Here is a 25,532-nt window from a genome sequence, read left to right as displayed (position 1 = left end):
CTGTTCATCGAACAATTTAAATAAAAATAAAACCACGGCTACGTTTGTGTCAGTGACAGGTGTTTTGTATTTCCAACGTTGCGACGTGCCTGCCTGCGAATGGCGTCCGACAATATGTCAAATACAGTAAGTTTTACCGTTTGTGCGTAGCCGGACATGAATTACTTGGAGTTGACTCGGGCCGAAGTAGCGGCTTCAGAAAAAATCATAAAGAAAATTCATTCTCCACTCTCCAAGTAGTTGATGATCGGATGTGAGATGTACGTTATGCTCCTGCTATCCCTAGATCGTGCATTTGTCGCGCCCTTCTTCATTCTGCTTCCTTAAACTGGTTTCAAACGGTCCGAGATTACTCCAACAAGTAGGAAATAATAAGGGAACAAAGTCCATTGTTTCGCTGTAGTCCCTCGTGCACGAGAATCATTTGAAATTCTGGTTCGTTCCCGATATGCAAGTGCCTTGGGATAATTGTACATCCTGCATTTCTACATTAATACTTTCGTGCTGCGATTGTTTCAGCTTCTAGAACGTGCTGTTTCAATGTCGTTTTACTATCGATTTTCAAATGCACAAAGAAAATAATCCTCCGGATTGTTGGCTGATTTAATCTGCCAGCGTCGGATGAAAGTTCCTTTAAACTGGAGCATTCTAGGAAGTGAGATTAATTTGTGGTCTGTTTGTCCAGATCGGTCCTTAATAAACTTAATGTTCTCGACGCAGCGGATTATGATGGGGTCGGCGAAATGGAATATTTGCCATGCACTACGATCGGGTCCAAATCAAAATGACCGGATCCATTTAGACAAAACCCGACATTGAAACGTTGGGTCCTGTTCTAATAAAAATTGGGCTCGATTGAATGAGATTATTCGAACAATGGTATTGGTCCCATAAATTGATTAAAATGCGTATTGATACTACACAACAATTCATTGACTGACCTTACAGCAATAAATATTTGATTTGCCTAGTAACAGTTGAACACTAGCAATTACGAAGCCAGCAAATTGATATTTGAGGGGCAATGGAGCGAAAGCCAATAAAATCCATGTTTTAAAATTACTGCCAGGCAAAAATTAAACGATATTAATTTTATTGATTTTCCAATGTATATATTTGAATATGCTGCTTTTAATATCTATTTATTAGCCCTCTTCATTGCGTTTAACAATTTATTTGAACGATATTTATGTCAAAGTAATAAAAATTGCATTTAAAACTTAATAATGACTCATTTATAATTTTTAGTATTTTTGATTAATTATTATTTTTTCTCATTAGAATAAGTTGTTAAAATCTGTCCACTAAAGCTCACTTCATCCTTTTGCTGGGATGAAAATTAGCAACACGACAACAATTTAATTTTATTTTCATATAACATTTAAAATTACTGTTTAACAAATCAACGTTAAAACTTTAACAAACGTAATAATAATTTTATTTAAAACTTTCATTTGTAATTTTTAGTATCTTTGATTAATTATTATTTTAATATTTTTTCTTATTAGAATACGTTGTTAAAATTTTCTTACTAAAGCTCACTTCATTGTCTTGCTGAGGTAATGATTAGTAACATGTCAACATTTTAATTTTATTTTCACATAACATTTAAAATTGTTGCTTAACAAATCATTTGATTAATATTTTAACAAGCGTAATAATAATTTTATTTAAAACTTAATAATGATTCATTTATAATTTTTAGTATCTTTGCTTAATTATTATTTTAATATTTTTTCTTATTAGAATACGTTATTAAAATTTGCTCACTAAAGCTCACTTTATGCTTTTGCTGAGGTAAAAATTAGTAATACCTCAACATTTTAATTTTATTTTTATATAATATTTAAAATTATTATTTAACAAATCATTTGAGTAATATTTTAAGAAACGTAATAATAATTTTATTTAAAACTTAATAATGATTCATTTCTAATTTTTAGTATCTTTGATTAATTATTATTTTATTTATTTATTTTTTTTCATTAGAATAAATTGTTAAAATTTACATTTACATTTAAAATTATTATTTAACAAATCATTTGATTAATATTTTAACAAGCGTAATAATAATTTTATTTAAAACTTAATAATGATTCATTTATAATTTTTAGTATCTTTGATTAAGTATTATTTTAATATTTTTTCTTATTAGAATATGTTGTTAAAATCTGTTCACTAAACCTCACTTCTTCCTTTTGCTGAGGTACAAATTAGTAACACGTCAACAATTTAATTTTATTTTCATATAACATTCAAAATTGTTATTTAACATATCCTTTGATTAATATTTTAACAAACGTAATAATAATTTTATTTAATTTATTTTGTTATTTCATATTTTTTCTCAGTAGAATTCTCTGTTAAAGTCAGATCACTAAAGCTCACTTCTTCCTTATGATGAGCTAAATATTAGTAATACCTTACTATTTTAAATTTATTTTTATATAACATTTAAAATTATCATATAAAAAATTATTCGATTAATATTTTCACAAACGTACTAATATAATATTTAGAACTTAATAATAAATCATTTTGACAAATTATCGATCTAATTAATCAATATAACAATTTAATTTAAGTCCTTTAAAACAATGATTGATGTATAATTTTAAAACATTTCAATTAATCATTCTTCATATGTGTACGTTACATAGTTGAAAAAGTATAAATTTTTGTCGTCCCATAGAAATATCCGATTTTTCCGTATATAAATCACCAACAATGAGAGATGTGAAGTTCGTTTTACTGCTGCTCCACGTCTAAAGCACATTTCAAGTATTAGTGACCCAGTTTCGGAAACTTTACGAATACATTGTACACACCGCAATTACTTTGCATTATCATATTCATGTGGTTATAACGAGTCCGTCACCATATTCAATACGTTGTCCGAAAAATTACATCTTTTCTGTGTGGCACTCACGTCGTCCGTAAACGCTTCTTTCCGTCCGAATGGCATTGTATTATTTCTAAAGTAACCGGGCAACTCTTGAAGTGCAATCAAGTTGAGTAAGGCTGAACTAATTCAGCAACGGCGAATTAGGCCACGTTAAAGTAACAAATCGTTACTTTCAATCACGTGAAATGGTTAAATATTCGTGCCGAACCGTGTGTTCCCTACGTTTATCCCGCGTTTTATCTCGTGCTCAACGATTGTTTGTACTTGCTACGGGCAATATTAAATTTATTCTTCGGTAAATAATTCCCTCGCCGAAATTGAAACGAGATCCCAGATTAAATTTCATCCGTGCACCGCGACGGATTGTTTAATTTCGTACGAAATCAAATATTACTGAACTGTTCAAAATTTAATCGTTATTTTCCATGAGCAGAGCATCAGGAAATTTGCAAAGCTTTCGGGGTGTATGCGAATGTTATAAAAAATTCTCATTTTAGCTAAGGCTTTAAAATCAGTTCATAAAACTTGAGTCCATATTAGAGATTCTTTTATTAAATAAATAAATATTTTTACATTTTAGACATTTTCGCTACGATTTGTTTGAATTATTCACAGTGTAAATGTTAAAATCAAACGCTAAGTAAATTACAAAGTTACCAAACTCACTCTAAACTTTAAGACCACTTAAAAAGTTTGAGTGTATATTAGTAGACTAATTTCCTTTAAATAAATAAATAATTAATTACATATTTTTAATCATTTCACTTCACTAGAACTGCGAAGTTATTCACAGCACAAAACTTTAAAATTAAACATTAAAACCATAAATTTGGATACATAAAATTCAATTTATTCTTTTATTTCATTAAATATTACAAAAAATCTTAATCTATAAAAAAGTTACTAAAATCTGTCTATACATTTAAGACATTTGAAATGTTTGAGTGTTTATTATATATATTTTAGACATTAGAATTACAAAAATATAGATAACATACTATACAAATCCTAATAAATTAAAGTATTTAAGTAAATTTATAAAATCCAGTTATTTATTTCATTTTATCAGTTAAAACTTTCAGACCACATAAAGTTTCAGTGTACATTATTATTTTAAGAGTATGTTATAGATATTTCACATCTAGAATTGTCAAAATTATTGACAATATACAGCTTTAAAATTAAGCATTAAATAAAGTAAATTTTATTTTTTATTAGTGTTCATTTGAATAGTTAAAATCCAGTTTATTATTTCATTTCATCACTTAAAACTTTCGGAGCACTTAAAAAGTTTCGGTGTATATTATTAGACCAATTTTCTTTAAATAAATAAACAATTACATTGTTTAGATATTTTTAAGAGTAGAACTGCCAAAATTATTTATAATATAATCCTTTAAAATTAAGATTGAATAAAGTAAATTTTATTTTTTATTAGTGTTTATTTGACTAGTTAAAATCCAGCTATTTATTTTATTTCATCAGATAAACTCTCAAAGCACTTAAAAAGTTTCAGTGTAGAAAAATTTTATTTAAATAAATATATAAATAATTACATTGTTTAGATATTTTTAAGAGTAGGTTATAGACATTTCACATCTAGAATTGTCAAAATTATTGACAATATAAAGCTTTAAAATTAAGCATTAAATGAAGTAAATTTTATTTTTTTATCAGGTTCATTTGAATAGTTAAACTACAGCTATTCATTTAATTTTGTCAGTTAAAACTTTCAGAGCACTTTAAAAGTTTCAGTGTATATTATTATTTCAGTGTAATTTTCTTTAAATAAATAAATATTACATCGTTTAGACATTTTTAAGAGTAAGTTATTTCAGATCTAGAAATGTCAAAGTTATTTACAGTAAAAAATTTTAAAACTATTGTTTATTTGAATAAATCAGTTTCACTTTCAGACCACTTAAATTTTAGTGTGTATTATTAAACCATTTTCCTTGAAATATATAAATTGTTAATATTATTTACAATATAAAACCATAAATTAATTATTTTTTCACCACAGTTTTTTGCATAAACAAAATTCATATGTTCAAATTTTCAGACCAATTGAAAAGTTTTTGTATATATTATTTAACAAGTTTCTTTTAAATAAAGAAGTTATTCTCTGTTTATAATTTTAAAAGTAGACATTTATTAAACTAAACTTCATTTGTTACAAGACAAACAATAATTCTTTTATTGCTGAACAGAAATCATCAAAGCTGAAACATATCCTATTTAATGAGGAAGTTTCACAAAATAAAAACTAAAATTAATCTCTATTCAATGCGGATTACAAAGTAATCTGGGGCTTTCCGTCTCGGGAGAAATTTGAATTTAGTTGAAATTTTAATTTTAAACTTTGCAAAAGGGATTTTGATACCGCCTCTTGCCAATTATGAATTCCGTCTGGGCATTCGTTAAGACGGATTTTCCGTCAAAACCGGCATCAAATTTAACGGCCTTGATCGACATCCACTTTATCTGGGTAATTAACGGCGCATCCGCCAAATTTTACATTTGTAAATTGTTGACAATAAAAAGTAGTTAGTTAGCACTGGCATCAAAATTAAGTTAATTTCCTAGCAAATTCAAAACAATTATCGATATTGCAAAATTATCAATTAGTACGTTTATTATAATCAGTTGTGTGTTGACAATAATATGACGTTATCGATGTGCAATCCACGGTTCAAGACTGCTTGAAACAGAATTCTTCTGGTTAAAAGTAGATTGTGGATCGAACGATCGTATGGATTTGTGATGTGAAATTTACATCCACATCTCACCTACACGACGGCTTTGTTGTCGTTGAACGCCGAGGATTTTGTGCTTGACATACGCTGAATGGCGATGCATAACAACAAATTCATTTTATGTTCCAAAAATAAACGATATTTGCAAGTTTCCCCCATATCCATATCAAGATTGTACTAAAAAAAACAGATTTAATACGTTAAAAGGAAAATATCGATTAGCGAATGTCGCTGATGTCCGATAAATGGGGGGTTGATATAAATTCAATGGGTTTAAAAGTGGACTGTGTTCCGAGACCGAAGCCGATTGTATCTGTGTGAAAACAAACAGTCGAGGGAGTGAAGGACCCACTCGGCATATTAATTTCCACAATTTTCATTATCATTTGCATGTGTATAAGCGGCGGCAGTATTTCACATTTATACGCTTGTAGCGATCGGTTGACACGCTCACGGCGTTTAATTATGTGGGTGGAAAAATTACTTTCATAATTTACCGTGCGAGAGTAAAAAACAACATGCACCATTTAGCTCGGGGGGATGCCAGAACCTAACCCAATACGTCGATGTCAATTAATCAAATTGTTCATAGATAAAATTATTGCGTGGACGGATTTGGTTCCATTGGAGGATTAATTATGTGTTATATAACACAACAATGGCCAAATCATGTCGTTAGTACGGTCAGCACGTCACACCGAGGTCTGAGCCGGCAGATCCAGTTTTAAATGAACTCGCGTGATTGGAATGAAAAAAACAAATACCTCGATCGATACGATTAATCCTCTCGATGAGTTCGGTAATTGGAACACACGCTGTAAAGTCGGCCGGATTTTCACGTAACCCTCGGCGGTAATTTTGTAAAATTGAACGATTTTTTTGTTGCCGTTGAAAAACGTGATTTACGGCTTATCAATTAGAAACCTTAAGAAATTTTCCGGCTGCATAACAAAACCCTGTTAATTTTCACGCCGTGACGTGAAAATAGAATACATACATCCGATGGTCAGAGTAAGATAAAAATATTGGATATTGATCTGTATCATTTTTTTAAACTAATAATGAGGAGGTCATTTCGTCCTAAGATACCCCATTTCAGGTCACTTCTTGACGCCAGTGTATATGAAAGGAGAATTAAACTTCTCCTGTCTAAGTTTCCAAATGTTGTAAACGCTCCGAAGTAACCCCCGCACTATGAGGGTGGGCATTGTCCTGTTGGAAAACTGGCTTTTAAAGGGTTTTAAAGTAAGGCACTAAATGGAGTCCCACAATTTCCTGAATACATCGCTGGGTGGCCAAATTACCTCTAATAAAAATTAACTACCAATGCAATGGTATCCCAAATCGAAACTGCAGCTACTGGAGTGTACAATACTCCACAATAAATTGTGGATTTCACCTTTTTCCCAAGTACTTTCTGACGGCAATCTCATTCCTTTCCACTTCACCGCTGGTTGTCAATTGCACGGGTGGTCACAAAGGGACCTCGTTCTAAGCTAAAGTTCTAAGGCGACGGTCCTGACGTTCGTTTGTCGTTCGATGTCTTCCTGAAACTCTCGTACGTCATTCACGACCTTCTTTAGACGACGTCATCCAACAGTTACAGGCGTTGTTTCGACACCAGTTCATCCGATTGGTAATTTCCTACCTTTTTTAAGCCAATAATTCGTCCACTGTCAAACGCAGTTAGATGACGGCATTGAAATGAATGAAAGAATACTTTAAACACAACAGAAAAATAATAAATATTGAACTGTGCCTTCATTATACGAATCTTCATTAAGTGTAGTACTTTCAAAATTTAATCATTTTTTTGTATCCACGTGGAGGAGTGTAGATAGCAAATTTTGTTAAGATAGGAACACTCAATGTATTGGAAAATCCGAACAGAGGTGTCGATTTTCAATAGGTTAAGGTTAACGGTACACACACCCTTACATTTATCTACATCACGATCTTGATTGCGAAGGTGGCGGCTTGACGTCGATGACGTGAAATTTGATTATACGTTGCTTTGGAAATTATAATCAATTAATATTATATGGAGCTCTAAATTTGTGACACAAAATCAATATGAGGCATTGGTTTCTAACGATACAATATTCACACGTCTGTGAATTTAACAATTTTATGGTTACAAACGTGTTTTTCATTTCAACACTTTAGTGGGAAATTTAGATAAAAAATATCACGCAATTTTTTAAATGTTATGAAACTTCTCCCTCGCTGTTTACATGACAAGGCACTTTCCGACACATTAAAGATTTAGATTGATGAACGTTGGTGATATAATTTACGTAGTACAGGCTTGTTTTACCGTCAAATAGAAATTTGATAAATAAAAATGAATAATGATATGAAAAATGTTAACTTTAGTGCTTCGTACTTTGTCAAGTACGAAAATGGAATTGATAAAAGTAAATTTTCCTTGTCAGTAACGATAAGTCCAAAAAAAAATAATAATTTTCGCAGTCTCTGATTTTATAGAAGCTTAAATGTCGTGTGTTCACCATTTCACATCACAAAGGACAAAGTTAAATGGAGTGGTTTTGGTTTAAGCGTATAATATTTAATACAGGGTGTTTTGAACATTGTAAATATTTAAATTGAATATTAAATATACGGTTTTATAAAAATGTATTTTAATTAGTATAATATTAGTTCTATTTAAAATAAAAAAGTTATGACAATTCTAAAGTATTATAAAAAATGGCCAAAATTAGTTTTAATTAAGGTAAACTCGGTTAAATCCATCCTGCTAAATATATGAATGAGGTCAAGAACACCCAGTAAGTTCCATCTACCGCATTAAAATTGTGTGCTGCTTCCATGAAATTTATACGGACCCGCAAAAGGCGTCGAACGGAAAGGATGTTAAATTTTATTCACCATTTCGTAATTTTCTGGTAGATTTAATTTGATACTGGATCAAGGCGTAAGGCTGGTTGCAATTTATGTGTTCCCTACATTAATTTCTAATTTAAGTTTATCCGTTATTAATAATAATGACCAATTTTATTGGATTTGACCCGGCAGTCATTAGTATTGGTAGTTTTGCGTTTGAACGTGGATACTGTTACCAATTAGCTTTTTGGGGTGGATTTCCTATTGATTTTCTAAGTACTGTTATAATTTATGCTTAATATTATCACGCTATACGTCATATTCCGTTTTGTTAATACTTGCACGCAAGTGTCCCGGATAAATGGGATATAAAGGATTAATGTGAAATCACTCTGTGATATATTGGGTTTATCGGTTTTAAAATTAATAAATTCTATCCTGTGGTTTATCCAATAAATTTGGAGGAGTATTTTAATTTCATCACATCCAGCCTTAATTTAATTTTGAGATCAAAAACAAATATAATGTGGCTAGGAATAATTTAATATATTTAAGGTTTTTCAGCCAGCACTTAATTTATCAGAAAATTTTATCCAATTGAATTACCTCACTCTATTCTACCATGTGTCATCTTAATATTTTCGAGCAAGAATCAAAAGAAATAAGATATAAAGGGTTAAAATTAAATCACTGTTTGATGTGTGAAGAAGTATTTTAATTTTACCGTAAATAAATATACATTCTTTTAATTTTTCTGTCAGGAATAAGTGTATCATGACAAGGAAGTATTTCACTATTTTTCACTTAAACTTAACTGATAACAAAATCTTAACCAATTGAATCACTTCAATATATTATAACATATTATCATTTTCATGAAGTCCTGAATAAACCAGATATAGGACTAAAATTAAAAGACCGTTTTTAAATAAATAAACTTCATTCTAGTATTGATTTTATTTTTTATTAAATCACTTCAGTGCTGGACTACAGCATAACATTTTATGAGTCTTGAATTAACAGGATGATGGTAAAGGATTAAAATTAAACTCACCAATGTGTTCATTGGTTTTGAATTAAAGTTCCTCCCATGCTTTATCCAAGAAATTAGAAGTGTTTTAATTCTATCACATCAAAGTTTATTTTAATTTTGCTGAGAGAAATAAATATAATGGGTCAAGGAAGTAATTGAACCTTTTAGATTTTTCATTAAACACGTCGTTGACCGCAGAACTTTAACCAATTGAAATCACTCCCGTTTATTCCATTATCCTAGGCAAAGAAAATAAAAAGCAAGAAATATGGCATTAGTGTAAGCGGATACGTTCTCGCCAAACTTCCATAACTCGGGGCGTATTAAATTTTGAAAGTAGTCCCATTTAACATAAACCTAATATATATTTCGATGTGGGGGTGAGGCGGGGACTTTGGCTTGAATTTCAGTCCGTCAGACGTTCCGAGTCGGGGGACCGCTTTGGAAAAGAGGTGGAGAACGGTGTCACACAGTCCGCAATAGTTTCTCTCCGACAGGTTCGGGTTTTGCGAGAGCAATTGCGACGGATAGAGGCAGGAATGTCCCGGAGTGTATCTAGCAGGCAAGTCTAATGTTCATCCGGGGGGTTGGTCGGTTGTATTGATCCGGGGCCGCCTAAACGAGGTCACCAGAATTCGCCCTTCGCAACAGCACCGTCGCACACAGCCGCTCCGGTTCTGCCTCTCTGTGCACGAGAGTGTGTATGTATGTGTGTGTATGTGTGCGAGCAGCACGTTCAGATGTTCCTGCAACGCGAGAAAATCTGCCGTCGACGGAGTTCTGACAGGAGGCGGGCATTTTCGATTCGCTATTTCCGATTTTACGCCGCCGGCGAAATTGCAATTATTTCACGTTGCACAAAAACTCATCGGTTATTAGTTTCGATTGTTAGTTTTAATAAAGGACTTTAAAATATTGAATGGTTTAATTATTTTGACATAAAAAGCTGCTAATCAAAGTGAAATAACGAAAATTAAAAATATTTGACAATCATTGTATTTAATTTGTTAATAAACTGTAAATTTTATAACTGATTTTAATTATCATCAGGGATTTTTATTCTTTTTCTACTGCATAATACATAAAAGAAAAATTACTTCGCATCATTAAATAAATATCTGTGATGTCTTGAAGACGAGAGCAAGAAAATTGAACTTTAAATATTTAAAAGCATTGACAACAGAATGAATGAATATATTATTTATTCATTTATGTAGATTTTTTTCGATTCTACAATATGATATATTTAAATGGGGTTTTTACTTATATCATACATACTCAATTACTCGCAAAATATATGTATATTGATGGTAAATGTATTGAAATATTATTATTTTTTATTTAATTAATTAATATATTAATGAATTTTAATATTAGAATAAAAAGAAATTATTAAGTCGAAATTGAAATAGTGTTTATTATACTAAATAAAGCATTACAATAAAATTAACATTTTAAATAATTTTAGTGTGGGTATATAAAAATATTTAAAATATATTGAGTCATATATATTAAAATTTAATTATTAAAAAGAAAAATTTAATTTTAAAATATATTTCTGATTTAAAAATGTTGGAATTTCATTTTAAATCTCAATTAATCACAAATTATTTAATATTTTACTCTAGTTATAAAGAATATTACTGTTCCTGATTTAATTTGTTTTTTAAAAATTAACTAATTTTAATTATGAAATATTACAGTAAAATTAACATTTTAAATAATTTTACTATTGGTATCTAAAATATTTAAAATATATCGAGTCAGTGAATTCTGTTTTAATAATGTTAATATTTCTGATTTAAAAATTATTTAATATTACACATAATATACATACATAAATGTATAATACTTGCAGAGAAATATTTTTGATTTAACTTGTTCTTTAAAAATAAATTATTTAAATTAAGTTTAATATTGGTAAGTTTAATATTGGTATATAAAAATATATAAATAAGTTGAGTCAATTGAATGTGAAAGTGTTTTATTATTATTATTATTATTATTATTATTATTATTATTATTATTATTATTAAATCTTAATTATTAAGGAAGAAAAAATAATTTTTAACTATATTTTAGATTTAAAAATATTGAAATTTTATTTAAAAACTTCACTAATCTCAAATTGTTTACTGTACTTAATTAATTGTAAATAATTATATTAAATAATTTTAATATTGTATATAAAAATTTAAACAAAAATTAAATTAAGTAAAACTTGTACTTTTTTTTAATAATGTTATACTGTGTTTCAAATTTAATTAGTATTGAGAAAAGAATAAAATATTTTAAAATACATTTTTTTAATTTTATTTTCAAATATTAACTTTTTTAATGATGCTTATGATTAATTAATTTTAATGACAATATAAAAAGAAATATTCAAAATATAATTATTTATATGTGTATATCTGTTTATTAAGTTAGTTTTTTATTCAAATAATATCGTTTTACTTATTAATTTACTTCCATTAATAATTATTTTAAGAATATTTGAGTATTATATAATTTTTTAAATGTTAAATTATACGTGTTTTATATACATCAATATAAAACAGTTGAAAATTTAAAATTCGTTAAAATAATTCAAAATAACAGTTCAACAATTTTTCTCATCTCTATTAAAACAATATTTAAGACTTAAATATACTTTTTAATTCTACTTTTCCAAGTTCGTCACGGTCAAGGCATAAAAGTCGTACAACTTGCAAACAACTTTGACATAGATGTTGCATTGAAAAGGTTTTATAAACCTTTGGTATTGATGTTAAAAATTCACTAAACAAATTTATATAGAAATTTTATTAAATCATCATTAAATTGTTTATAATCTAAAGAATCTACTAACGTCTTACATATCTGTGATACTGACGCCACAAACACTTAATATCTACAATTAATGATAAGATAATATCTAATACTAAATCAAAGTTTACATCTCAGGTTGTTTGTGTCCGCACATTTATAAATACTACACACAAATCTTGGATAAAAAGGACACGGATGATATATTCGTAAAAAATGACTAAATTGGGATTCACCCCATTTCGCTTGTGAAATTTATGAGATTTACACACGTCTATACAAACGTGGGGGCAAAAAGGGCGCATATTCTCTCGAAGCTCGTCTCTTAGTATGCACGCAAGAACATTCCATAATTTATCCTTTGTGATTTTTATGGCCTAATGTGTCGCTTTAATATTCATAATTCAAAAGTCCTCTCGCAAGTACACACATAATCAAATCAAAACTTCAGAGAACAACGGGTGACGAGTCTGATACCTCGAAGTGTGATTTAATTCCACATCTCGACGTTCATTCTCACCGAAGGCAACACCGATGTAAAATAATAGGCGACGTAAGATCGATATTACGCGACAGAAATTGTGAATTTTAGATATGGCAAAGTTGGAAAACGAGCATCGTATGAAACTTGCGTGCAATGCAATATTTATAGGTGCCCGTGCCGCTTGAAAATTCAATATATCAGGTATTCATGGGAGATAAGGGGGCGCAAAAGGCACCAATCATTTTTATGTAAATAATATGTCGGTCTGGTACATAAAAATGACTGAAGGTATTATTAAAAACCAATTAGAATTATTATCTAACTTAATTGTCACTTCGATTAAAAAACGAAACAACACCCATCCACCATTGACTGACAACCCGATCGCAAATGGACGACGAAAACGTTTCTGCATACGAAATTTGCAGAAATTTAATTATTTAATTGTGGTTACCGGTTGCAATACCAATTTAGAGGAACTCGCATCCATTGTGGTGGCACTACAGTTAATTAACTCAATTATTTATTAGCTTGTATAAATAGGAAGTAGCCTTGAATCTCTTTTAAAAGCTCCCGACACAATTCTGCACTTAAAAAGCGACCAGCACCGTAAAAGAAAATCGCAACGCTCTAAAAGGGAAATTAATGTGAGGTTTTTAATTTTTTTTTTAATTATTGCTGTAATGCTCTTTAAATGTACACATACTAGCTAATTTTTATGTGTTTTTTTAACAACAAAAACAGGCTGTTACTTAAACAAAGGTGATTCGACTACTAATATGGGTGGTTTACAAGTGGGAATGAGCTATTCTATAGTAAAATACGAATTTTAAGTTAATCCTATGAAATATCGTCAAAATTGGAACACATGGTGGCACAAGTTAGACTATAGAAGTGATATTTTTTGGTATTTTTTGTTAATTTTGGAAATAAGGAGTTGAAATTTACATTACTGTTATTATTACACACATAATTGCGAATTTGAAAAGAAAAAATAAGTTATATTTTGTCTTCATTTAGCAATGTCAAAACCAGTGTTTTCTTTACTTGGTTATATAGATACCTCTTTAAAGCTAATCCATCTAATATCTCGCACAGAAAAAGTACGGCCATTTTACTGAAACTGTGTTTAAAGAAAATATTGAAATGTTAAAAAATATTATTTTCTTTCTCTTTATTATTCCCATTCAGTAATTATTGATTTCCAGGGTAGGTTTTATCAAATCCTCTATCCTCTGTCACGAATAGAAAAATATATACATTCAATTTGAACAGTAAGAAAAGTGTTTGAAGTGAATTCATGAATGTTGGTAATCCAGCTCCTACACAAATAGAAAATAGAGCTATGTTAAAACCTGTCCACATAAATCTTGATCTGATAAAAATTGTCCTTTCAAGACATTAAAGGACGTAGACCCTCAAAAGCAGTAAGCTTATGACGCATGGTGTTGGTTGTCATTTAAAGCAAGCTGGGTTTTCTCAGAAACAAGTCAGTTGATAAATTCTCTAGTTGTCAATATGTATTTAAAAATACATTTTGCTGCACTCTCATCCTTTATTTCCCTCCTGATTTAGAAGCTGAAAATGATGAACAAGGTGCCAACTTTCACCAAAATTTAATTACTATGGAAATAAGGTATTAGTACTGCAATTTACATACTAATATGTGACTACATATACTGCAATTTGCATAAATGTATGTTTCTCAAAATCTGTAGATTAGTGAAAAAATATAGCCAGCAATTTTAAAACGTTAATTTAATATGGAAACCTTTGCCGCGGTAATTTATTTTTTAACTTGAAAATGTTACGTAATATCATTCTGCAGATGTGATATGGATATTGCCAAGGTTTCCAGACGTTTCGCCCGACACGTATGGATTCCGGCCAAACAGTAACTTGCAGTTAGTTGTAATGTCCCTAAACTTCTAAAATAAATTGTATAGACTTAAATTGAATTTCCGAAACTAGTTGGGAGTTTATTTGAATTTTAAATGCTCCTAAGTCCAGTAAATTTAGTTTTATTGTTTAATTCTGTTGCCATTTAAATTTTACAACTAGAAATATAATAATTACCGTAAAACCAAGTTTGTGTTTTATTTGTACAATATTATTTTATTAGTTTATGAGTTTTAAAGCGGTCTAATAATAAGTTATCTATTATAATTAGTTTTATCTGTTTGTGTGTCATATGTCTCTTTTTATGTCGTATTAACTAAATTTATCTCAAGTGATATATTAATTTATTAATGTGTCATTACTTGAGTGAGTGAATTTGTTGTAACAATTACAAAATTTAATTTCATGTTAAAATTAGCATATTATTTAAAGTTCGGGACGCCACGAAGACTGTTTGAAAGTTTTAAATAAATTTGACGATGAAATTGAGGAAGTTTAACAAAATTTAGAAAGTTTAAATCGTATTTTCAAAATCTCTAATCCTCCATAAACTTTACTGTCTAGTCCCAACGCTAGACCATTCAATTATATCTTTAACTGATTGGTATATAGTTTTAACTGTTACTTCGACAATAAACAATTTAATTAACAAACTAATTAAACGACTGTGAAGGATTTTATTAACTCTTACAGTGTCTGCATAGAACTATCAGATTACCGGTTGATTGTGGTTTTTTAACTTGCGTTAATGGGCCATATCCTGGATTTTTTTCCATGTGTAGGTTGCGAATTTAGAAATGTTGATGATCATGTAAGTGGCCGTAATTGCCAAATAGTGTGCCATAACTCGTGTCCCAAATAAAAAATGTTACGATTTTAATATTTACACGTCAATTTATTAAAGGAAGGACAGTAATTAAACTAATTGTGTTAATGTCGAATTGAATCATTTAATTTGCTTAAGTCTTTCAATAACAACCGCATAATTGTGTGACATTTTAAAGTATTTTGGGCTTATAAAACTGGCGTGCGATATTGATTGGGGCATGTATATATTTATATTTTAATTTAGTGCTGGTAGACTTTTCGTCACATTTAATAGCGTAACTAACCTTACGTTGTTTTGGCATCTAATAACGTTTGGAAAGTAAAATGCGTAAGTTCGTCTATAAATAAATTTACCGAAATAAATAGACGGTCAAAAATAAACACCAAAATCGCGAATCAAACAATCGTTAAAATGTGGGTCTAAAATCGGTGCATGCGTTTTAATAATTAAATAAGCATTAAACAAAAAAAAATGTTAATCTCGGGAAATCGTAACTTAATACCCGGTATTAATCGCAATTAAAATCACTTGAGACCTCTTATCCTGCCCAAACCAGTTTTCAGTTCATGAATGAAATAGTAACTTCACTGATCCGGTTTTGAACTGGATATTTATCATTCACTAACCGAATATTTACAAATCTACTTCCGTGTTTTTATATCGAGATAGTTCAGTATATTTTCTCGGTTTCCGGAAGGAAAAACACCAAAATGTTTTATTTTACATGATTATTTTTCTTTGTAAAAAAATTGTCTTTGGATAACTACGAATTTTGGAGTTTCAAATGGTTGGCCTCGTAAAACTTGTCCGACTCGGTTAATCGGAAAGAAATCGTTCCCACAGGACGGATTATTAAAAATAACCTACGCGAAAACGAAAAGGAAATTGCACTTTAAAATTAAATTCGTTAAATTGCGTGAATCATGTGTGGTAGACAGCAAATGAATCATATAATATAATTGAAAGTTTTCCGTGCAATAGTCGACCTCCCCGAGTGAGTCGTGTGTGCACGGCAAAAATTAAGTAAGAAACCAATGTATGAGACGCCGAAACCGTGCGGTGCACATGAATCAATTTTCTCCACTGTGTGTCCCAATTAATTGCGTCAACTATGACGGCCATGACGTTTCAGACGTCTCGTTGCACACACGTCTCGGGCGCCGGCAACTATTGGGGCACACCTGCCAAAATGGAAAACGGCAGGTTTTTCCGTTGTGGGGTGTTCGGGGGGAGGGGGTCCCGGGAGGTGGTCGGGCAGGTTCACCTGGGTGTCTCGACCAAAAGCTTGTTACTTGGGGAAGGTTTTCGGGACCACCCCGCGTATCTGTGCGCTCGCCTCCCCTCAACCCCCCACCACGGAGCCGCTTTTATCATTGGGGTCCGCAGTGTGACGTCAGGGCTCAATACTGCTCCGCGCAGCGCAACCTCAGGACACACTCTCAGTAGGTCCGACGCCCGTGTCAAAGTGAGATCGTTCTGTGTGCTAGTGTGGCCCGGCATCCCATGAAGTTTTGCATTTAACATCATCACTCCCCGGGATATTTAATAACACTCTACCAAAATGGGGGAGGTATGTGTCACGATGCTCTATTGGCCGTTTAGTTTTATTTTAAAGTTAGGTGCACCAGGTCGGGCCAAGCCTCGAAGGACTGCTCATTGTCAGTAGGCTTTACATTTTTTCCATTATCGATTATGTGTTTAACGAATGCATTACCAAAGACCCGTTTTTTACTGCTAATACCCGTGCATGAAGCCGCCCCCCGTTTTTACCGATTTTTTACCCACTAGTTTAACGCCCCCCCTTCAACAAATTACCAAGCCTTTTTGCTTGCCAGTTTTTTTGCATTTAACATGTACCATAATCTTATTTGAAACGCTGATGTATAGTATAGGAATATTAAGTAGCCAATCGAACCAATTCATTATTTATTTAGTCGATTAACAAGAGTACAATTAGATAATATTGATAGCACTCGATACTATTAACGGTTATCGTTTATTGTTGTTAAACGCATCTGTTGCAATTCAACGTATAACCCCCAATACCCCCGAAATTCAGTTACGTAAGTCATGCGGTTACATAACTGGGACCAACCCTCTCGATGTCACCGAAGGGAGGATTGCTCCAAGAAGGTTGCCCATCGATGGTGGGCCCGTGCTCCCAGTGACCGACCACTTAAATCAATAGGAAGACACAATTTTCACCCTCGGTTCAGTCAAGGCGGTCGAAATAACCTAGAAGCGAAGGGGGTGAAATCCATGGTAGCCATCTTGATAATGGCACTGGCGTACGGAAGGGTGGAACTGGAACTACAGTTCACCTATTAACTGTTACAAGGATGTATTATCGAATTTTTGACCCACAATACGTTTTTATCAAAAAATTACGGTTCACAATTTTGCATCGATCAGTGGCACACATCATTGCGCCTCCATTTGAAACATTGTAGTAGTATACATGATTGGTTTGTACAACTACATTGTTGAAACTCGTTTTAACGCTACTCTAGGATAGTTACTATCGCATCGGAAAATCTGATGTTTATCATCCTCATACATCATCATTATTATCTTCGTTGAACCTGTCGTTTTAGCAATAATCCATTAATCTCATCACTCCCGGGGGTGTAGTTAAAATCTGAAACTCTTGTAAAGTTCACCCCCCGAATTACAATAGCAAAAAGGTGCGGCTCCCAAACAAAACTTTTTCACTATCATCTTCATTATTTGTAACTGTGCCACTCAACAATCAATATAATGGCACAAATTGTGATTGGAGGGAAATGAATTTGTAAATGTTATTAAAGATGGTTTGCGTCCACTTAATTACTAGAGAATAATAATAATAGTTTAAATTTAACAACTATTCATTATTAATCACCGGATGCATAATTGTAATTAAATATGTTGCTCAAAATAACTCAATTCTTTTCGACTAATTAATGACAATAATTTAAATATGATAATTATTACTAATGGCCGGATGCACAATTGTAATTTAATATACTTAGTTATATGTTGTTCAAAATCGAATTCAGTTCAATTTTCTCCTATTTACAAAAGTTATTATCCCATAATCGGATGTTGCAGGTAGAGTTGCATTGATCCCACGTATTGAGACCAATTGTGTCACTTATTTATTTATAATTTGCCTTTAATCTGTTATTCATAACGGCTATTAAGACAGTGCGGGTCTCGGAATTTAATGAGTCACTTCCAGACTGTATAATTAGTATTTACTAATTTAAATAGTAAAATAAATACAAATTCTCATTCGGTAAATTTTCGTACAACACAATCAGCTTATTGACTGGAAATGAGTATCCAATGGAGGTATTTTTAGTTTTGGCACTGCTTACCATATTTTTTGATTATGCGATTCGTCTAATAGAAACCGCATGATTCATAAAAAACCAAACACATTACGGAACAAAAATCCGCACCAGCATCGATTTTGTTTGACGATCGAATGTTGTTTTGGCCAAGACTCGATATACGAAATTGTTCCCCCCTTTTGTTTGGAATGTAAATTTGTTGATTTCATGTGCCCGAACTTGAGTCGTTGCTGAAATATGTATTTGAACGATCAACAAGATTAACCCGATGATGGGTCACACAATAACATGTTTCTGTACATATTTGAGGCATGATTCAGGAACACACATCATTTTTTAACAGTACCCAAAATTTCATGTTCACCAAATCGATAGGTGGCAATCGATTTTTGCCGACCTTTCGAGTTGGACCACCCCTCATCTAGATAAATATCATCATTATTATTATATTACGTGCATGTTGATATTTATCTCGACCGGAACAACGATCACTGCAAACTAAGATCTGCAGCGTAATATTACCAAATAACAAAAAACCAAAACCGGTATGTATTGGAAGTTTGTGTAGAACGGTAGTTGGCTTGTTTTTCCAGCACGGACGCTCCGATTCCTATCGTGTGGCCACTATACCTTCCAATTATGACGACAACAAGACCGCTGACGGTAGACCCAAGGTATATTGCGAAACTAAGTATTTTAAGTCCCCTACGCGAGCCGCATCTGGGCTTCTAGGGGACCGCTTTTTTCTATACTATTCCGGGTTAGTAGGTGACGGTTCTTTCAGGGTTTAATATTGTTTGACTTACTGAATATATAGTAGGCAGTAGATTGTATGGACTTCCTGAAGGAATTAACTCTTAACGCTTGTATCTTCCTTCCTTTTTGTACATAGATTCTTCCAGTTTCTTTTATTTTTTTTTAGTTGTTAGGCATTTTTAGTTCGTGCGTGGCAAAGGAACGGGAAACTTTCGATAAATTACTTACAATCCGAAACAACACGTTCATTTACAATTAAAAATTATGACATATACCATACGCCGAGAACAATGATGAATTCTATAAATAAAACGCATTTCGCGTTTGAATAGTAACATTGTAAAATTAAATTCGTTCGAATAAAATATTAAATGATGATGTTTCGAGTGCAGTTGTTAACAATGGACGGGCCTATCTTTCCGCAGCTGTGCTTGGAATTAATAAAGTTAATTAATGTAGTAGTTTGTAGGGAATACCGCGTGTACACGTAAGATGATCCAATTGTTATTTTCAACGGTTTGTGTGGGCGTCGAATTTAACGAAGAGTACGCACCTAGGGTCGATTATTTTATCTGAACAATGTAAAGAATTCGTTGCAGTCGAGATTATTATATTATCGAGTTTTATTTTTACATGTAATACCCAGCCACAATTAACTTGTTTTGAAAAGATTAGAGTTAATTTTTATCACTGTATGAAAACCACGTAATTTCCGTTTATAACGACCACCGATATGTTTTACATTGCATGGTTGCAACTCTTTATTATTTACCGTAAATTTAAGTATTGACTAAAAGGGTCCCGAGAAAAGTAAGTTGGAAGTTATTACTATGACAATTGTGTGCATGTTGAAAGTGCATTTTTTATACTTCATAAATTGCACTAATCATATCATAGTGTAACAGTTTATACTATACTCATACTTTACTCTACACTCTATACGATTACTTTTATATGTAAAAAGTATACTAACTTTATTTTCCTTGTCCTTTACATAACAATATGCATGCTGCTACTATTTAACATGTACTATAACTACTAACCGGCTACAAAATACTTATGATCACTAACATTTTAATGATATTAAGTGAATGTATTGACTAATTTTTGTTTTTCTTCTCAGTCGCGTAGGAAAAATGTTAAGAAAGTAAGAAAGGCAGAAGACTTAGATGATTTAAAACAGGAATTGGACATCGACTACCATAAGATTTCACCTGAAGAATTGTATCAGAGATTTCAAACTCATCCAGAGAATGTAAGTTGACAACACTTTTATATTTGATGGTCAATTCCCATTCGGAAGTCTTGGATAACTAACAAACGTTAGTTCCATTATTAGTAGCACATCAAAGAACATTATAAAAAATTCTAGAAACATAAATAAGGCAAATTTTTACGTTAAATTGTGTATTTATTCGTATTCTAAATGGAAATACGTTTGAAGTTTGAACTGCTCTATTCACCTGCGTTAAAGTGCACCGACAACCCTCTTTAAATTCCTTTATGTACGTCGAAAGGGAAAAGTGAACCAGTTAACCTAGTTTTGCCGACCCCTTTTTCTACGTATTAATTTGCATTAAAGAATATTGATTCGATTTGTCGTACTGATTTGTTCAAGTTTGTAGATTGTGAAATGTTTTCTCAGATATGATGTTATTTAATCTCGACTTTATCTGCGGGTCATATTAGAAATTATTTCTTTAGTATATTATTAGTCGTATAAAAAAATCTAACCATTTTATATAAAAGGAACTGCAGAATTACTGCAGTAGTACAAATCAATACTATTTATAAATTATAAACCTATAAATAGTATAATAATTGCAGTCTACAATTATTTTATACATTTATACAAATATTTATCAAATCTTTTTTGAAATATTTGTTTTGAAATGTTACTGTAGCAATTTTATTTTTCATCATGTAAATATTTTCAAAGGAAAATAGGTTAAAAAAATAATAGAACTGTTTCTGGTTCACCTTATCAATAATTCGAGTAGTGTAAATCCCAAACTTTTCAACTTTAAGATAAAAATATTTGTGTTTGTTGTTTTATTAAAAAGCAAATTAAAAATTAAACTTTCTTGTATTACATTAATATTTATATATATATTACTTTATCAAAAACATTTAGTTCATTTTCATTTTAGACAATTACTATAGTAATAAATTAGATTATCAACTTCTTTTTTATTGGAGATTGGACATTATATTGTAGATAGAACAACATATGCTCATTTATATAAACTGCCAAAAATGTGTTCTGTTTAAATATATAAATTTTAATATTCTGCATTTAAACTTAACTTTAAAGTAAAAGTTATAAGCTACAGTCCAATAATTGATTCTTTATTAAATAACTTTATGGGAATTTAAGTTTATGGAACTTAAGTCAAGTCCATGTTAAGAATGAACATTAGTAAAAGACACCAAGAAGGAAATATACGTGGTTCATAAATCATTGGATGCGTTTCCGTTAATTTGCAGGGCCTTAGTCACGCGAAAGCGAAGGAAAATCTGGAACGGGACGGACCCAACGCACTGACACCGCCAAAAACAACACCGGAATGGGTTAAGTTTTGTAAAAACCTGTTCGGAGGTTTCGCGCTTCTCCTATGGATCGGCGCGATCCTCTGCTTCATCGCCTATTCTATTCAGGCTAGCACGGTGGAGGAGCCCGCCGACGATAATCTATATCTTGGCATCGTATTAGCTGCCGTTGTTATCGTTACTGGTATATTTTCGTATTATCAAGAAAGTAAAAGCTCGAAGATTATGGAATCATTCAAGAACATGGTACCCCAGTTCGCGACGGTACTTAGGGAAGGCGAGAAACTGACATTGAGGGCCGAGGACTTGGTATTGGGTGACGTTGTCGAGGTCAAGTTTGGCGATCGAATTCCGGCAGATATCAGGATTATCGAATCCCGAGGCTTCAAGGTTGACAATTCCTCGTTGACGGGTGAATCAGAACCGCAAAGTCGAAGCCCCGAATTTACCCACGAAAACCCATTGGAAACCAAGAATCTTGCTTTCTTCTCGACCAACGCTGTCGAAGGCACTGCCAAAGGTATTTAATTTTCAATTTTCAGCAAAACATTCACCTCACGAGCACGTTCCTTTCCAGGTGTTGTAATCAGTTGTGGTGACAATACTGTGATGGGACGTATCGCTGGTCTGGCATCTGGCTTGGACACCGGTGAAACCCCCATCGCCAAAGAAATCCATCATTTCATCCATCTCATCACCGGAGTAGCTGTATTCTTAGGCGTCACATTCTTCATCATTGCGTTTATCCTCGGCTACCATTGGCTCGACGCCGTCATCTTCTTGATCGGTATCATCGTCGCTAACGTACCAGAAGGTCTTTTGGCTACCGTAACTGTATGTCTAACCTTGACTGCCAAGAGGATGGCATCCAAGAACTGCCTTGTCAAGAACCTCGAGGCCGTAGAAACATTAGGTTCAACCAGCACGATTTGCTCAGATAAGACTGGAACATTGACTCAAAATAGAATGACCGTAGCTCACATGTGGTTCGATAACCAAATTATTGAAGCCGACACAACTGAAGATCAATCTGGTGTCCAATACGATCGCACAAGTCCCGGATTCAAGGCGCTCTCCCGCATCGCCACTCTGTGCAACAGAGCCGAATTCAAACCTGGCCAGGATAGTACTCCAATTCTAAAACGTGAAGTCAACGGTGACGCTTCGGAAGCCGCCCTATTGAAATGCATGGAACTGGCTCTTGGCGATGTTATGTCCATCAGACGCAAGAACAAGAAGGTGTGCGAGATTCCATTCAACTCCACTAACAAATATCAAGTGTCCATCCACGAGAACGAAGACCCCAACGATCCCAGATACATTTTGGTAATGAAGGGAGCCCCCGAAAGGATCTTGGAGAAGTGCAGCAGCATCTTCATCTGTGGCAAGGAGAAGGTTTTGGACGAAGAAATGAAGGAAGCATTCAACAACGCCTATTTGGAACTCGGCGGACTGGGCGAACGTGTATTGGGATTCTGCGATTTCATGCTTCCTACTGACAAATACCCCATTGGCTTCAAATTCAACTCCGACGACCCCAACTTCCAGCTCGACGGTCTGCGATTTGTCGGTTTGATGTCCATGATTGATCCTCCACGTGCTGCCGTACCCGATGCTGTCGCCAAATGCAGAAGTGCTGGTATCAAGGTTAGTCTTTGCGCCTCTTAAATATTGAAGGAACATGTTCGTAATTGTGATCGTGTTTGTTAAGGTTATCATGGTAACTGGAGATCACCCCATCACCGCCAAGGCCATCGCTAAATCTGTCGGCATTATCTCTGAGGGTAACGAGACGGTTGAAGACATCGCCCAACGCCTGAACATCCCCGTTTCTGAAGTCAATCCCAGAGAAGCTAAGGCAGCAGTCGTCCATGGATCTGACCTCAGGGACCTTTCATCCGATCAACTTGACGAAATTTTAAGGTACCACACGGAAATCGTATTCGCCAGGACATCACCACAGCAGAAGCTAATCATTGTGGAAGGTTGCCAGAGAATGGGTGCCATTGTAGCCGTAACAGGTAAAATCATACAAGACACACTAAACAAATTTAATCATCTATCCGAAAGTACGAACTGGTACGTAACCGTGAAGTTACATTTACTTACTAGTCTTAACATAGAATAGTACTGTCGACTTCGTCTTTTGCTTCTCGTAGAATGTCATACAGTTCAAACAATGTTCCCTTTTACATAGGCGATGGTGTAAACGACTCTCCTGCTTTGAAGAAGGCCGACATTGGTGTAGCTATGGGTATAGCCGGTTCCGACGTGTCCAAACAGGCTGCTGACATGATCCTCCTCGACGATAACTTCGCCTCGATCGTAACTGGTGTAGAAGAGGGACGTCTCATCTTCGACAACCTCAAGAAATCTATCGCCTACACTTTGACCTCCAACATTCCTGAAATTTCTCCCTTCCTTGCTTTTATCCTTTGCGACATTCCTTTGCCACTTGGCACCGTCACTATTCTGTGCATCGACTTGGGAACTGACATGGTGAGTTTGTATTTTTATGATAGGGGTAGATGTAGCCCAGAACTAGTGGTAGAACGGTGAAAGGCCACGATCATTTAAAGTCGATACATTGAAAATGATTGAACAGGTGAATGTCATTATTGTTGATACGGGGAAGGATCTTTTAACAGTCATACCATAATTTTACACAAAAAATTAAATAAAAATGTGATTTTTCAATGTATTGGATTTAATTAGGCAGTTTCACAGTATAAAATAAATTAAATACATTAATTTAAAAACCAACTCATTTTATGATGAATTCAGTTCAGTTGGTTAAATTTGTCATGTATTTAATGCAGTTTTATCAATATTATTAGTTTATGAGTATAATTTTTACATTAATGTATAAAAACAGTTGAGTTTACTGGGCTAGTTTCAAATATACGACCTCACAAAATGTTTACATTTAAATGTAAGGCATCAGAGTAATCTTTGTGAATATTGATCAGAGTTTTTCGCCATAAAGGTGCCGGCCATATCGCTAGCATACGAAAAAGCCGAGTCCGACATTATGAAAAGACGGCCACGTGACCCATACAAAGATAATTTAGTAAACGAAAGGTACATACATTACAGAGGGAATCAAAATCCAGAATTGCCGCATGTAGACTTTTCTATACTATACGTATAAGTTGCACTTTTTAGGCTCGGTTACTTAAACACTTTTGTTTAGTAGTTATTTAGTCGATTAATTTATTAAGTAGCGAAAAAATAATTTTAAGGATGGTCACATATTAAGTGAAAGGTACGTCCAATAACTGAATATTTTCTTGCTACGTTTCCAACTATTCTGTATCACTCGATCAGCTTTGA

At 32.7% G+C, this 25,532-nt stretch overlaps 1 protein-coding gene across 9 annotated transcripts in view; it reads left to right on the top strand.

The window, feature by feature from the left end:
• Positions 1-25,532, top strand: part of LOC109601910 (sodium/potassium-transporting ATPase subunit alpha) — a 46,223-nt gene that overhangs the window by 12,602 nt on the left and 8,089 nt on the right. For 3 of the 9 annotated variants that reach the window (XM_020018205.2, XM_020018208.2, XM_020018206.2), the window contains exons 2-7: positions 19,487-19,567; positions 20,773-20,904; positions 22,137-22,719; positions 22,777-23,846; positions 23,911-24,220; positions 24,397-24,698. In XM_020018205.2, the coding sequence (XP_019873764.1) occupies positions 19,487-19,567; positions 20,773-20,904; positions 22,137-22,719; positions 22,777-23,846; positions 23,911-24,220; positions 24,397-24,698 (2,478 nt within the window). Of the gene's footprint in view, positions 1-20; positions 127-16,972; positions 17,129-19,486; positions 19,568-20,772; positions 20,905-22,136; positions 22,720-22,776; positions 23,847-23,910; positions 24,221-24,396; positions 24,699-25,185; positions 25,281-25,532 lie in introns of those variants that run through there. The other 6 variants (XM_020018211.2, XM_020018210.2, XM_020018207.2 and 3 more) reach the window with 5 other exon arrangements.

Source organism: Aethina tumida, chromosome 1, assembly GCF_024364675.1.
Source record: "Aethina tumida isolate Nest 87 chromosome 1, icAetTumi1.1, whole genome shotgun sequence".
In the NCBI taxonomy this organism is placed as follows: domain Eukaryota; kingdom Metazoa; phylum Arthropoda; class Insecta; order Coleoptera; family Nitidulidae; genus Aethina; species Aethina tumida.
The sequence above is the reverse complement of the archived record's forward strand: the minus strand, read 5'-3'. Positions and strand labels throughout refer to the sequence as shown.